We start from the raw sequence: 16,270 nt of genomic DNA on the forward strand, positions 1-16,270 counted from the left end.
ATATTTCAATAAAACATGTTTTCAGCTTTTTAAGCTAAATCGGATGTTAGAATTTTTAAATACTGATGATTTCAGTCACGCAATAAAAAAAACAATTACCATATTATTTTCTTTTCTTTGCAATGATCTTTGATACTTAAGGACATAACGCGAGCAAAGCCGCGGGTAAAAGCTAGTATAGAAATATTTAATATACCGAAAACAGAACTTGCACACATATTCAGCCGTAGAAAATTTGAAAGTCAACTCTTATTTTGAAACATGAAACAATCAGCATTATATAGAATATATATATATATATATATATATATATATATATATATATATATATATATATATAATAAAATTTTTGACAGTTGCAAAGAGTAACCTGCTCAAATAAATTATATAATATTTTGTTTAGTACGAATCTCATTGGAGAAGAATTGTCTTATTTAAAGCATGTACTAAGTATATAGAAATGAATTAACAGAAATTTATTGAAATGGTGTGTGAGCCTTAAACCACCAAAACTTTTTTTTGTATAAATTTTTTAATGAGTTTTAATTACAAACTGTTAATTAACACAGACAATATTTTGTACTTAAAAGTCAACCAAAATGTTTTTAACTAGTTCAAAGAGCCGTTAAATAAATTATAATAAAAGTATAGGCTTAAACTTCATACAGCTCTTTATTTTTGTGCAAAAATAACTAACTGCTAATCATAAAATCAATTTAAAATTAAAACATAAACAAAACATTTTTTTTAAAATTATTGATGTGCTAAAAGCACTATTGGATTTCAAACAGAAGGCACTATTTCCAAGTTGAAAACTGTGCAACCATCTGTTCAGAAACTAATTACATAACTTGTGACAGCTGCATAGTTGCTAAACCACATAATTTGGCACAATATCTACGCAGATTTGAAAGCCACATATGTAGCTGCACAAATAACAGTCCACTCTACCTCAGCAATTCGTACTCAACTCTAGACAAACAACTGCAAAACTAACAAGCATTTAGTTTACTACAAAACTACTAGAGTAACAGGAGAATAAAGAAAAACCTGCATAAAAAACTGCAACCTGTTTGAAAAATACAGTAATTCTTCAATTATACAGCATACTATTACAGTTTTTTCATAAATCTTGCTTTAATGCTTAAAAATAACTTTAAAATTAATTTTTAAAATGCTACACAAAAACTAAATAAAAATAATTCTATTTTATAATTTAAATGACTCGTTAATTTTTGATTTGTTTACTTTGCAGAGCTATTCTCTGCACTGACCTCATCTCGTATAAATACAGTAACTATAATAGCCTTAAAAGAATGGCCTGTTCTTTTAAAAAAAATTAAGGAATTACAGGCATAAAGAAGTCCAGCAACAAGCATTTACAGGAAAACCTACAAAAAATCTCTTGCCAAATTTAGCACCTTTCATTGTGTGTAAATGAAAATAATTTATATGTCCTTCCATATTTAAGTTCATAAATACACTGTACGTACTTAACTTCCAATTCAACTATGTAACAAAATAAAATAATGTAAAATGGAAGCCCTTGCTTTAATTTTTTAGAATAAAAACTTAAACATGATAACTTTCTAATAACGAAATCCCTACATTTCTATGTAAAATTATATGAGCACCAAATTTTCAGGTCTGCAGAACTTCAGACCTTCTGTTTCTAAAAAGTTATAAAAAAATCATTATATCACAAAGAATAAAATTAATACAATTTTTTTTAGTTAAAAAACAGACTATTAAAGACCAAAGTACTATTATTTTTTAAATATAAATATTTGAATAAAAATTTACAAAGTCATATCAATATCAATTTTTAATTTAATATGTTACCAATAATTCAATAACACTATTAAAAAAAACTACATACCTACACCCTTACTTTTCTTTTATTAATTCATATCAGACCTGGTGCAAGTATACTACATATAATTATCAATGTGATTGTCTAAGAGTAACTACTAATTCTAGCTCAAGTGCAACTGGAAAAAATATACTATTTTAATAATATAGTTGTACTTTACTACAATGTGAAAAATATTAACTAGTATCATTTAGTTTACGAAAATTCTAGCACCAGAAAGATCAAACACAAAGATAGTGTTTAGCATCTTCCTTAAACTTCTGTATGAATACACAATAATTTTTTATTAAATAACTATACAATTACTAATACAACTTAACAGTAGTATGCAAGTTATTCCAGTATTTTGCAGTCCAAATCAATGTGCAAATTTATACAGCTGAACCCAATCACAAAGTACGGTACCTATTTACCTCAATATTGCCTTTGCAGTTAAATTTCCCATTCAGATATGATTTTTCAGCCCACAGAACTTACATAATAACTTTTCCTAATAGGTGTGTTGAATGTTCACTGTGAAACTTTGTAAACAGATTCTACTGTATTACAACACTTTGACACTAACTCACTGAAAATGTGCAACATAACCAGTAATAGTTTTCACGTACTTCACAGTGATACATTAGTAACTGCATAAATAGCTTTATACACAGTGGCTATTACCCCAAGTCTATAAACTAACTTGACGTAAAGACAATTTTTCGTGGCAGAGCTTCAGATAGATATAAATGTTATTTAATGTAGTAATGTATGCATTATATACAACCATAAGAAAAAAATTGTGTTTTATCCCACTATGATTTTATCACACTTTAAACAAATGTGATTTAATCAGTTTAATGTTCACAATGATATATTATTATAATTTATACTTTTACAGGGGTTTAACTGGTTAAAGACCAACTTTTTGGCAGTTATAAAAATGGTTTTCTTGCAAGAGGTTGGAAAACACAATTTTTTTTAAGCATACAATTTAGTTTACTTCTATAATACTTAATTTTTAATTCTTTCACCATCACTATCAATCACCTTTACAGACGTCAGCTGAACTTAGTATACCCATTTCATAACCATGAAATTACACTCACTACATTGACATTTTTAATTAAAACTGCAATAAAAATTGCAATTATACTGTCAACATACAAAAACTTCTAAGTCAAAGATGCATGTAGTTAAATGAAAGAAAACATTTGTTCTTTGGGAATGTCTGTGTAGAATGTGCACATTTCCCTACAACAAAATTAATTTTTGAAGAAATTACCAAAATACATATTGATTTTACTGATGTCAATTTTTTGGGGATTAAGACACTAAGCATGCAGCAACATGTGCCATATTCTAATGCAACTGCAACGACAAAATATATGAATTGTCAAAACAGCTTAATATACAACAGGTATTTAAACATGTTAAGCAGCCAATATTAATCTGTACCAGCAGATATAAATTGTTCCTGAGAGCATTTACTTTTTTGCACCATCTTGTCTGAATTAACTTCCCAATTCCCATAAATATTTACCAATTATTTTCTGCACTTCACTCTGCTGATTAAAACATTTCCAATAATAATGCTTTCAGGCTATTTTGAAGACGGATTTCCACAGCAACATATGCTTACACAGAACTATTTGCATCCTAGCACAAATTAAATCCATGATAGCCTGCTTGTAACAGGGCAAGCACATTGTCCTCTGCACTACAGGAGCCCACTGTAAATGGGTGCAACAGGCACAGCCATCACAGAAACACGTTAAGAATCGCAAACAAAGCGACCTGAAACCTTTAAACCATATGATCTTGGTATCTCGTACACACAGCCAATTAACAATAAGCAAACACACGTTCTTTGCACAAACTAACCCCTTAAAACCAGTACAACTACTGGCTCAATCACCAATTTGATGATGAACATCTTGGCTCTCGACAGTGCATTTGGCAGTGTTGTTTCTTAAAGACAAGTGCATTTTAATAGGCCTGTGTGAATACATATAAGTTTTTTTTTAAGTTTGAATACAAATATTAAAATTGACAAGCAAGAGTGGGAAAAATGTTGTACGGAAATATATATATATATGTATATCAGTTATATAATTTACAAATAAGTGTGCTTTCGTGCAACAGTAATGGATATATCACATATATTGGTTATACACACACAAACAACAAAACACAGAAATTATGAAAAAATTTTACATAGCAGATGTTCACTTGCACATGTTTAAATGAACTAATGCTAATTAAATTGGCCCATTAACATAATGAAAATGGGTGTATATATAATTTATTTTTGTACAAATATAATTCTTTACCTAAATATTGATACTCATACAAGGTGACAACAATTTCACTACACTTCAAATAAAATTCAATATTCATTATTTCAAAAGGATGTAGAATTATTTTAAATTTGAAATATCACAGGCCTACTTTTTACACGATATTGGCATTCAATTCTCTAATGCTCACATGTACAGCATTAATTTTTTTTATGACAACTCTAAATGTTGTAACAGTTCTTTGCTCAAAAATCTGTCAATATTCACCAAAGATTTTGTATTAACTTTGCACACCAACTAAAGTTTTCTCAGTTAATGCTTCATTGTTTTATGATGTAATCAGTACATCTAACAAATTCTAACTTTACGAGTCATACACTTTTGATGTAAGAAGAACTTTGCTTTCATGAGTTGGCTTCATTGAGCCTAACTATGGCGACCAAGCACATTTTTTTAACGTATCTCAAGAATGTGAAAGTGACTGCCAACTGCACCTCTCTTGCCTGGTATAAGAGCACTTGCTGTTTGTGCTCAGACACTACAAAGCATGCACCTGACATTTACTGCACTGCTTTTATGTTTGCAGACAAGATAAATGAAAGAAATGCTTACATTACTAAAAAAACCAGTAGTTTTCAACAGGCGATCCAAGTTATAACCATCACCTGCTACCTATTAAATTTTTCAAGGGGCTCAATATTTACCTCGATACAAGGGTCCATACTACCCACCACGAATTATCCTATGTAATTTAAACCTTCATGAAAAAGTCCAGTCAATGTCAATGGAATTACCGGTATACTACAAACAAACAAGCACAACACGTTAATTGTGCTCATTTCGAGAAAATCCAATTTTAAAAAATATTTAATATAGATAAGAGAAATCACTAAGGAAAAACCAAGATAGTAATGTATCAATGCCTAGAAACACAACCTTCTTTCGCCAGGATAGCACTGCTTACTACATAGGTCTAAGAAAGTCTGAAATATTATTTTCCACTTTTTCCAAAAAAGACAATATGATCACAGACAAAACTGCACTTCTTGGTGGCAGCTCCAAAATCACAAATATTATCTACAAAAACACATTTAAAAACAATGGAAAAAGCAAGAGAAAACAAACAATATTACTTATAAAACTTAATACAGCTTTATCCTATTTTTTTCTTTATATCATAATCTAAAAATTATTAATGTTTGTAACAAAGACAAGATTAAGAAGTCACTGCTTTGCTCATGAAGCTTCACAGAGACAACTAAAAACAGCAATAAAAATTACATAAACATCTATGTACATAAACTCTTTAGCAACCTTGAATTTAAAAAAATAATAACATTAAAAATATTTTTTTGATCCTGCAGATGCAACTGCAATGCATTAAACCACTGTCTAAAACAATTCACTTTAAAGCCAAACCATCAATTTCTAAGAGACTCTCGACTTGGTCGTCAAAGTTTCCTCGCTCGCTTCACTGGGGTCTGTTGTAGGACTGCGTGAAATCCCCGAAACCGAGAACGTTGAAGTCGATGGCAGTATCATCGATGGACGAATGCAATTCGCTACCCATGAAGTCATACTCCATGTCCATGACAAGGGGAGGGACACTCCGGAAGCTGAAAGACAGACACAATGGTAATTGTCACTACCCGGCAGACAATGGCTGCTGGGAACACGCTGCTTGCTCATCACAGGAGTTAAAAGACTCCAACTAAACATAACTCACGCTTGCAAACACAATGCTATCACGCAGCAATCACTTGTAATGACTTCCCCGATTGGCTAAGGCGCAAAAAGCAAGCAGCGTCGCAGTCTCCGCAAACCTTCGGTCAACGAGAGGGCATGAAGGAGCCATTGCATATGGTCAGCCAAGGATAGAAAGCTCACACCATGTCACTCGTACACAAAATTTGGAATAAGTTAACTGACTTTAGTCTTACTGCTTCAGTAAATATAATACATTTGTGAATAATAATAAAAAAATACAGGCTGTATGATTTGAGCCAATCATTACTCCTCTGTTGACTGAAAGGTGGTAGTGACAATCCATCGTGTCAATCTCTCTATCCTCGTGCATCGCTTGTGAAACATTAACAACACTACTCCCCTACACCAAACACACCACGCAGCATACCACAGCACCTTCAAAATGTTAACTGCAAGGAACTGCATTGATGACACACCTTCAAACAACCACACTGGACAGGAGGCAAATTAACATTGCGGGGTGAACTACTTGCTCCATGAATGTCATCAACAGTAACCTTAAAACAAGTACAATTATCATTCAGTTACTATGTTTTTAGTATGCTAATATGATACATAAAAAAACTTATGTTTTTTAGATTCATACCAGCCAACTAACTAAAACTATTCAACTTAAACAAATCCTCTTTAGGAGAGGGAAGGTTATAGCCCTAGAGTGCGAAGCCCTCCTGGAAAAATGCCTGGAAGAAATACCAAGCAGTAGACAACAGTCATGTGCGTTAAGATCACAGAATCAAATCAGGTACATGCACTGCAGGATATTTACGAAGTTTTCATCTAGCTACTCGGCTTCTCTTCTTTTTTAGCAACAAGCAATTGCAAAAAACAAATAAAAGTAATGTAAGCATAAAAAACCTAAGGAGCTTAAAAAATAATCATTTTAGCTAGTATAGTTACCACAAAATAAATGTTTACGTTAAAACGAAGGTGAACAAATATTTTTAACAGCTTTGTGGTGGGACATATTTTAAGCTCAAAATGTAAAAAATAAGAGAAAACAAAACATTAGTATGTTCTTAAATAAACATTTTACAGCACTAAAAAAATTATTTGTTATCAATATAAAAAAATCAAATATTTTCTTACACAAACATTTACTTCAAAACTTAAGAATAAAATAACAAACAGTAATACAGCAATCATGAGCTAACAATATAGTTCCTTTGGGATCGGGCTAGTCTTAACAATATAGTAATAATAGAGGCAGAACTCACCTAAAATATGAATCATTAAATGCTTTGATTTATACCTGAAAAATTATATTAAATCTCAGTTCATATAAACAATAAAGTATTTCCTAATCCAGAGTAGGGATATATCTTAATTACCAGATGAAAATGTATTTATCCTGCCTGAGGACGGGAGCAGATAGCAGTTCCCAAAACGTTGCTTGTTTCTGTTTTAGAAAATGGTTGTGATTGTTTCGTCTTTTCGTTTGGTCGTGTTTTTGTCTCGTTTTGACTGTTGTGCTGAATTTTTTTGGGTTCAATATTTTTGTGCTGTCATCATTTGTGGGATTTTTTTTCGTTTCTCTTTTGTGTTTTTGTTTTTGGAAAACTATTGTGTTTGTTTCGTCTTTTCGTTTTGCTGTGTTTTTGTCTCGTTTCAACTGTTGTGCTAAATTTTTTGGGTTCGGTATTTTTGTGCTATCATCATTTGTGGGTTTTTTTTCGTTCTGTTAGTACATTTTTCTTTGTTTTTCTTTGTTTGTTGACCATATTCCTGTTGTGGAGTATTATGTGGCGTTAAATCCTGACAACAGCAATTTTTTGCTTAATTTGTGTTTTTTGTCATTTGTGTTTTTTTTTTTGTAGTTTTCTTCTACAGACATACTTGTGCTAAGCAATGGCGTATGTCCAAAAGCCTACATCAAATCATGCACTCCCATTGCACAAATCTTTCAAAAGATAATGTATTTTTCATTTTCCCTTCTCACCCAATTTTTTTTTTTAAATTTTAAATTTTAAATTTTTGGTTTTCTGTATTGTAGACAATGCGGTCGCCAGAGATGGTCAAAAAATAAAAGTCAGGGGAGTTGGGGAGCGAACATGTCAGGGGCTACTAGCCCTGCATTTGCCGAAGTCATCTCAGGAAACTGTGGAAACTGAAATCAGGATGGATGGAAAAGTTATTCGAACCCGGATGGAGAACTCAACCACTGTGCCACCTCGGTCCGTGTTAAGTCCTGAAGTGACACAAATTGCCTACGATGCTGGTTTAATTAACTAGTGAAAATATATGTTTCAGTGAGATTGGTTTCCTTCATTATTAAAGGTTTACTGTTTGTGGCACTGTGAGGTGAATTTTGTGCATTGTGGAGGCTAGACAAAAAAGAACTCATACTTTAACAAGGTGAAACTGCAGCGACGCTACCCAGGCACCGTGGATGAGTAATACAAACTGTGTGGGACGCCAAACAGAACAATAGAAATACATACACAGAAATGTGTAAATCTGGCAGGCAGTAAGGTGAATCTATCACATCTCAAAACATTTAAGGCATTTAAATTCAAATAATTTAAAACTTTGAGTGGTTAAAAAGAAAATCAACCAAAGGTTTTCATGTCGGATGAGATTAAACAAACCATTTTTTTTTTCTTTCAGATCTATTGGATTTTCTTTCTCATAATTAGTGATTATTACATATTCATTTACAAAGCTATACAATTTCACCTGATCATACGTGATTTATGGAGTCATTCCAACATACTAAGACAAAATGTTGATTTGGTTGAGAAGAGAGTTTAAATTTTTGTTAGAACCAGTAGCAATATACAGGAGTAAGTCATTAGTTTGCTTAGTCACATTTTTTATATGAATTTAGTATGTGTGGTCTCCTTGGCCCCAACTAACACAACCTGGCATATATTGTAATTACAATTTTTAAAAACTAATTTACTGTTTTTATGTTTGATGTGACCAAATAATCCATGCCAAATAAAAGCACAAAAATTATAAACATGATACAAAAAATTTAATGATATTTTTCAATGACAATTATAATATTTTTTTAAAAAATGGTTAACTTAAAAAACAAAAACGGTTTCCAATAAAAAATTGGTTTTATCTGTAACTAAACCTGCACATTTAGTTAATACTAATGTATTAGTAGTCAATAATATGTTGGTTTTACAGTATTAAAAAATATGCATTACAAACGAAGCATCTCAGCACAAAAGAAATATAACATAAAAGCTACTGACGAAAAAGAATTTCATCTAACATCAAATAATATTTAGTGTGTGCTCTAATTTAAATCATTTGATCAAAATTGTTTATTTTAAACTCTTATCACAGAAGTGATAGTGATTCTGCGATACCACTTGGCATTAAATTGTCTTGAAATAAAATTTAAAGAAAATTGATGAAAAAATTAATAGTATGAAGAGCCTTGTGCCTACCTTTTCGGTATGTACAGCTTAAAAAAACTTAATGATGCCTAAACTAGTTATGACCTGAAAGCGTTGTGCCAGAAATTTGGTATTTCGGCACTTTTTTTATTATTGTTCATATAATTTTAAATTATTTTTGGAAATTTTATCACTTTATAATTTGGTTACTTTGGGTGATTTACTCTTTGTTAGGCTGGTGTAATCTCCTTAGTTAAACTTTGTGCCAGTTAGACCGAGGCACCCTTTCCCAGAGACCTATCTGAGCTTTTGCAAATCTAAGACTTCGTTGGCGGCCCGTTTAACATTTACCTCGCTTGCAGGCACGTCCCAGGCTTGTAATATTACTTCACTTCATGACTAAAACTGCATACAGCAGCTCTGGACGAGCTGTTACCATTTCTCAGAGACGAGCTGACCATAGCCTTTACCGTCACGAATACGTCTTAGGTTCACTCCTCAAAAGTCACGTCATGGACGCCCGTTCCCAGCCCGGTTGCGATTTCTCCCCCCCCGCCTTACTCCCCCCCCGCCTTACTCCCCCCCCCCCTTCTGTTCTAAGAATTTATCTAAGATCATTGACCGGTCATACACCTCGCCAGGCAGCGACCAACTTCCGAGGACGACTTGCATAAAAAATGTGTGTGCCAAGATGGACAACACACAACATCTAGCGGCGGACTTAGTAACTTATTCTCTTTTGGCGAGCCCGTGGAGCTCACGCCCGCGACACCTGTGGGCGAGCTTGCTAACTCCCTCTTGACCCCTGTAGGCCGCCAGAGTGCAGCACTAGACTTCGCCCTTATCCCCAGGTTAGAGCAGACGTCTTGAGCGAGTCGATTCTTTTTTATTTCAGACACCCCTCAACAGGTAGCGCTAAAGTCGGCCAGTGCTACCAACTTCGAGACATCAAAGTCAGAGTTTTTTATGATGCTCACTCGGGGAACTTTGGAACTTTTCGGTCCGGACGTCCCAGTTCCTACCCCCACTTTTGGTTGAACATTTACTTTTAATTACGAGACGCGGTTCTTCGCGAGACACTTCGCGTCGCGACTGCAGACGGACCGTTTGCGATTATCGGCGAGTCGACGAGACACTGCAAGACTTCCATCCAGCCGCAACCGACGATGTAGTCGCTTAAATAAGGGATGCTATCCCTGTAATCTTCTTTATGTAGTTTAGTCTGTCTGCACAGTAAGAAACATAATAGTTATTTTCTTTTAAATCATTTTTTTTTTGTGAAATGGTAGAAACGTCCGCGCCATCCACGTATTCGCCGATTCCAGTTCCTGGCTGGCGACGCATTGGAAAATAGAAACAGATTTCCCTGTCTGGTGAGTGATGATCTGCGACTTTCCCCAACCTCCCCTTAACTTTGCGGGCATTCTCTGCCCAGTTTATACTGTCTGTGTTCTAGTTCTGATCAGTTTTGATTCGGACTGTTCGCAGACAGGGTCCGAGAGCCGAACGCCGAATTGACATTTTCATCACACTTCCTCTACAATACACAGGCGCCCTGGCATCATGTTCCCGAGTGATCTCCGGAAAACGAAGCCCCGACCTCCAGTGCTACTGTATCATTCAACCTTTTTTTGAACTTTCCTAAATTACGCCGTCAGACGCAGTTCATCATATAAACATAATTTCTGGACTTTCAGAATACTGGGATGGTTTAAACATATTTGTATTTTTTATTGATTTATGTATTTTTTTAAATAAAACCTTTTTATAATTGAAGTTCGGGTCGACCCATATTTTTTTTCTTTCTGAATATACCTGAGATCTGTTTAAGTATGTAATTGATATTGTATGTTAATATTTTTTATAATAATATCTGTTATAAATTTTCCTTAAATAAATTTGACGTAATTATATTCAGACGGAATTATATCTTGTTTCTGTTCATTTCTAATAACATTGTGAAACCTTAAAGATCCCCAGCACAGCATGTAGGGGTGGGCAGCCTTAAAATAATGGTGAGTTACAAAAATTAAAAAGAGAAAGAGAGAAGCCAAACATGTATCTTTAATGTCTCTTTAGTATCAACAACAAAAATCATCTAACCAATCCCTCTCTTTCCCACAATATTGTATCATTTTGGTATGTGACAGAACTTGAGAACAAGCAACCAAGTGATAAATCAGCTAAATCATAGTTTTTGTGTATAGCAGAGCTGGCCAATAGGCGGCCTGCAAGAGATATTTGTGCTGTCAGCACACAAAAACAATAAATACAATAAAATTAATGTTTAACAAAAAAATTCCCTATTTGCTACAAAACATTGTGCAAGTTATTAAAGTTTTATAATTTAAAATAATAAAACTGTTCATCGCAATGATTTACATTTAATGTCAACTACAGCCACGTAGTATGCCAATGGACTACAAAATAATTGGCACTAACAAAATTACACTTTACGTAATGCACATGAAAAAGTTGATGTTTACACCGACAATGAAACAAATTGACAAATTATTGGAAATATCGACAAGAATAAGGATATTTTAATTTGATACACGTATGTAAGAACAGCGTATGTATAACGGCAATTTGTAAATAATAATTTAAAGAACTATTTTTATCCACAGTTCTAATATTGGCAACTGGTAACATACATCTCAAAAACTTAACATTTATCAAAATTGTAATAAAAAAAAGGGGGGGGGGGGGGGTTTTCATACACCTTACATAACAGCTACAAAACAGTTGTAAAACATTCAATGTTTACAGGAGAACAAAAAATAACCTTTACAGTACCAATACTTGATTAAGAGGTATAATTTTGACATCTTTACTGAATAAAAGGGCTCAATCATTGTACAATTTAATAATAAATATATTAAAAAAAAATAAGTGGCGATTTATGAGAATTGTTTCAATTCCATTATTAATATCACATAGTACATGATCCAAATTTGTATAGTTAATCCCCTTCTTCCCATGAATTTAATGTGACTTAACTACTTTTAGTCTCACACCCACTAAGGACTCAAAATACACTCCTCACAACAGAGATTTAAATAACCCTTCCAATAGCATACAGCCAAGATAAAAATGACAAATGACTTCAAAACATTGGCTTAACTAGCCACTCAAAAATCATTACACTTACTACCAATTGAGACTGCACCAGCCAAAAGAGAGAGAACACTGGCTGTAATGTCGGAGCAGAGTGAATTCTGGGAACAACAATTAGGATTGGCTGATTTCACACATGTCAAAGTTGCACAGCCGTAAGTCTCCAAACATTGGAGTTCTTTTAGCATGATGCTTTCTGTACTTCACAACAAAGCAAAGATATGAGCACCAGAATATGTACTACTACTGTTTAACTTAAAAAAACTAAGCCATAAAGCCCGTTAAATGAGATTATATTAATCTAGGACATCAATTTTGATGAGAGATCATGATTAAAAAAAGACAATACTGAAATATTATCATAAGGTTTCAGAACGTAACCTGTTTAAAATATAAATTACCAACAGTCTCTGTCAGCAGTTGGAATAATATCATAAAAATAAACTGAGTGAACAAATTGAGTAAATTTCTTTATGTCTACCGATTTGTTATCAAAACGTTTTAAGTAACAACCAAAGTGTAGGCAAACACAATAATTTAAAGAAAGCCAGTACTGATGGAGTACAAATTCAATGTATATTTTAGTTTGAGCAGCAAAGTATGATGATGCTGACTTGCAATAAATAATTATTGTCATAAGCATAATTTATCATGATTATTTTTATGTATGTGGTATTAACATAAAATAGACTTTTCATACAATCACATTTTTGGTCACATGTGCATGAAATCAGCTGATACTTCCCATGATTCATTGCATTAATACACCCAATATACCGCACACCTTTAAAATATTCACTCTTTACTGACACTAACCCATAAATTCTAATTCAAGATACGTTGATGAATACGGCCAGTTCAGAAAACATTCACCTATACTACAATCTGAAAAATCAATGTACTGACATATACTTCAGGCTACAAAAAATTGGTAACTTGGAAAAAATGTCTACACAGCTGAGGCTAAAATATTTGGCCAATAACATCTATTCAGAGAACATTTGTTACGATTGAAAAACATCTGATAACACTGGCTATACAAATGGCTCCAAAATAATGGCCAACTATTCACTCCAACTTTTGCAATTAAAAAAATTAAGAAACTGACCATACAAACCATAAAAATACTGGGTATCTCTCTCCAAAACTTTGACTTAATGTTTCTCATCTTATTGAAACACGAAACTATGACCAAATTGGCATTGGTAACAACAGTAGACACTAACACCCTAGGAAAAACTATAACACGGAAAACACAGGACACACCAGCAACACTGACACCATAGTCACAGATGCTATAGACAAAAAAGAACCTGTACAGTGTGATTCTACACATGGCTGTCTAAAGATCAACAGGTCAATGTTCTTATGTCTCTTTTCAGGTATCAATTGGTCACAGAAGTTCCACCTATTTCAAAAATTGTTTATATGTTAACAAATAACATTTTCAACATTTGAATAAAATATAGCCCAAATATACACTTTAAAAGTTTTCTACTGCACATAAGAGGTATTTCCAGTAATCTTATTCTTAACCATTATTTACAGCTAAAAAAACCCTGCACAAAATACATAAATTATCAAAGGTAATCAAATTTAAACCAACAGTTCTACAAGAAAATATCTAACTAGTTTATTATAAACTACACTGTTCTACATCATTCAATTTGGCAAAGAAAAAAGGTTTACTAACAAAAAACCAAAGCAAAATATTTTTAACTACAACATGTTTTAAACTCACAACACTTTGTATATCCAAAAAATGATAATAACGGAAACAATCTTTATTTTAATATGCAACATATTTTGGATTTTATTGAAGTAATACAAACTGAATTACTATACTGTCTTCTGATCAAATGTTAATGTATAACACTATATAGAAACAAATGTCTACTAACAGCAATATTATTTTATTTATACAGTAAAAAGTTCCATTAGTTGAATACGTCAATGATCATTCACAATTATTACAACAATATTTAAAATGCCAATTTGAACTTCATTTGTAAAAAAAAAAAGCCCATGGAACGGCATAAAATAAAATGTTAACAAACGTTAGTTCCACGGGCCACAAAACTCTACAATCATAGAATGAACTACAGTACGTATAAGTACACATCTATATATGAATGTACTCTCCTTTAAGGCCAGTTCAACGTAGGAAAACTTGGATAACAGACACATGCATGCTTGCATGCTGGATGGAATTGGACATCACAGTTACGAGCAACAACTTCCAGTTATAATATAGACTTTAAGACTCTTCCACTAACGCTAACATGCCAGCTCAAACTATATAGAACACCAAGATTAAAATAATTAAGTATAAGTCCAACAAAACCTGTAGTCTTCAACAGAATGATCCATCAATCCAAAGAATTAAAATTACCATGCCAAAATTAACAAAATGAATTAATTTCTAATGAACAATTGTGATTTCAACTAATTTAATTTTGATTTCAATTTTGTTTGGTTGGATGAAAGAAAATTTTTAAGGCTTCATCAGCAGCTATGGGGGTGATATGACACCAACTTGCCTCTCGATGATATACATGTTCAATTTCAGGCGAGATCAAACTCGTTAATGTTTCAAAAGTGGGCGAAATGTGGCAGATGTTGTGGTGAACTGAAGAGTTCATTTCAAGTGACCCCCCCCCCCCCCCCTCCTTCCTGTTCACAACATTTTTGTGTGCCAGCCACAGTAATCATGCACTGATGCTACTGCAGAAAATAGCAAATCCCTTTTTATTCATGTATTTCTAAAATCATTACATATTAATATGTTTGTATTCAGGAGTGGCACACTGCATATCAAAATTAATTTTCTCAAATCAAGTGAGACTGAAATTTAATTTCACACTAAATTAAAATGCTTTTCACAATGTTATTCCCATGTAACTTCAGTTTATCTGGATGTCATAACTACTTAAATTTTTGTACAGCACAAATCTACCCCATCAACGATCTGGTGTACCTCCCTCCCTGAAATTTGAAGCATCATTGCTGCTGGCCACTTTGATTTCCAGGAAAATATTTTCCTCAACCCTACTGCATCTTGATACAGTATAATATACAAAATAAAAAGCTTTCACAGACGAGTAATCCCATCTAACACTATTGCGTACCATGCTTTTAAGAGTTTTTGGCACTTAAGCTCATTATTTAAAATTTAAGAGAATTAGACTTGTATCATTTTTAAGTTAACATTTTCACAAAAGTTTAAAATAAAAAACTGGAAAAATAAAACCTTTACCCAGAAGGGATAAGCCAATCAAGAGGGGAATTTTTTTTTTCCCAATTAAAAATCCAGAATAAACCTTAGTGAATAGGAACCACCAAACTGACAACTGGCCATATTTTCCAAATACGTTTTTTTAAATACGTGTATCGATGGTGTTTTGTAAAAAGGGCAATATTACAAAACAATGTTAATAAGGCTCTTTTTACAAAACAGTAAAACACCAACAATATGCACTCCAATCCAGACAGAGGCATTGTAAAACGTATCAACAGACATTAAGTCAAACCTGCTGCCATCTAGTTTGGCTTGTTACATTACTGAGTTCATTGCTAGGAAGGAAAATTTTTGAAAGAAAAAAAATAGGTACTAATACAGGCCAGACGTAAGCATTTTTCTGTGCAAAAATGCAGGTAAAGGTAGTATTGTAGTTCTCCATAATGGATACTAAGAAAATCCAAACCACCCCTTTAAGACTATGCATTGCAATTAAGCACAACACGTTTTCTTGAATACTTTATTGGCAAGTGCTAATTTAGTATTTGTAAGTTTGAATACCTAAATTTTTATTTCAGTTGTTTTTTGAGCTATATGGTACTAGTGTTTTGTATGATTCTTTTAAAGCTGAAAACCAATGTGGTAA

General features: G+C 32.9%; 1 protein-coding gene across 2 annotated transcripts in view; it reads right to left on the minus strand.

The window, feature by feature from the left end:
• Positions 1-357: 357 nt before the first annotated feature.
• LOC134535922 (signal transducer and activator of transcription 5B) overlaps positions 358-16,270 on the minus strand; it is a 65,956-nt gene continuing 50,043 nt past the window's right edge. For both annotated transcript variants that reach the window (XM_063375305.1, XM_063375304.1), the window contains one exon: positions 358-5,768. In XM_063375305.1, the coding sequence (XP_063231375.1) occupies positions 5,624-5,768 (145 nt within the window). In that variant the 3' untranslated portion in view covers positions 358-5,623. The remainder of the gene's footprint in view (positions 5,769-16,270) is intronic.

This window comes from Bacillus rossius, chromosome 10 (genome assembly GCF_032445375.1).
Source record: "Bacillus rossius redtenbacheri isolate Brsri chromosome 10, Brsri_v3, whole genome shotgun sequence".
In the NCBI taxonomy this organism is placed as follows: domain Eukaryota; kingdom Metazoa; phylum Arthropoda; class Insecta; order Phasmatodea; family Bacillidae; genus Bacillus; species Bacillus rossius.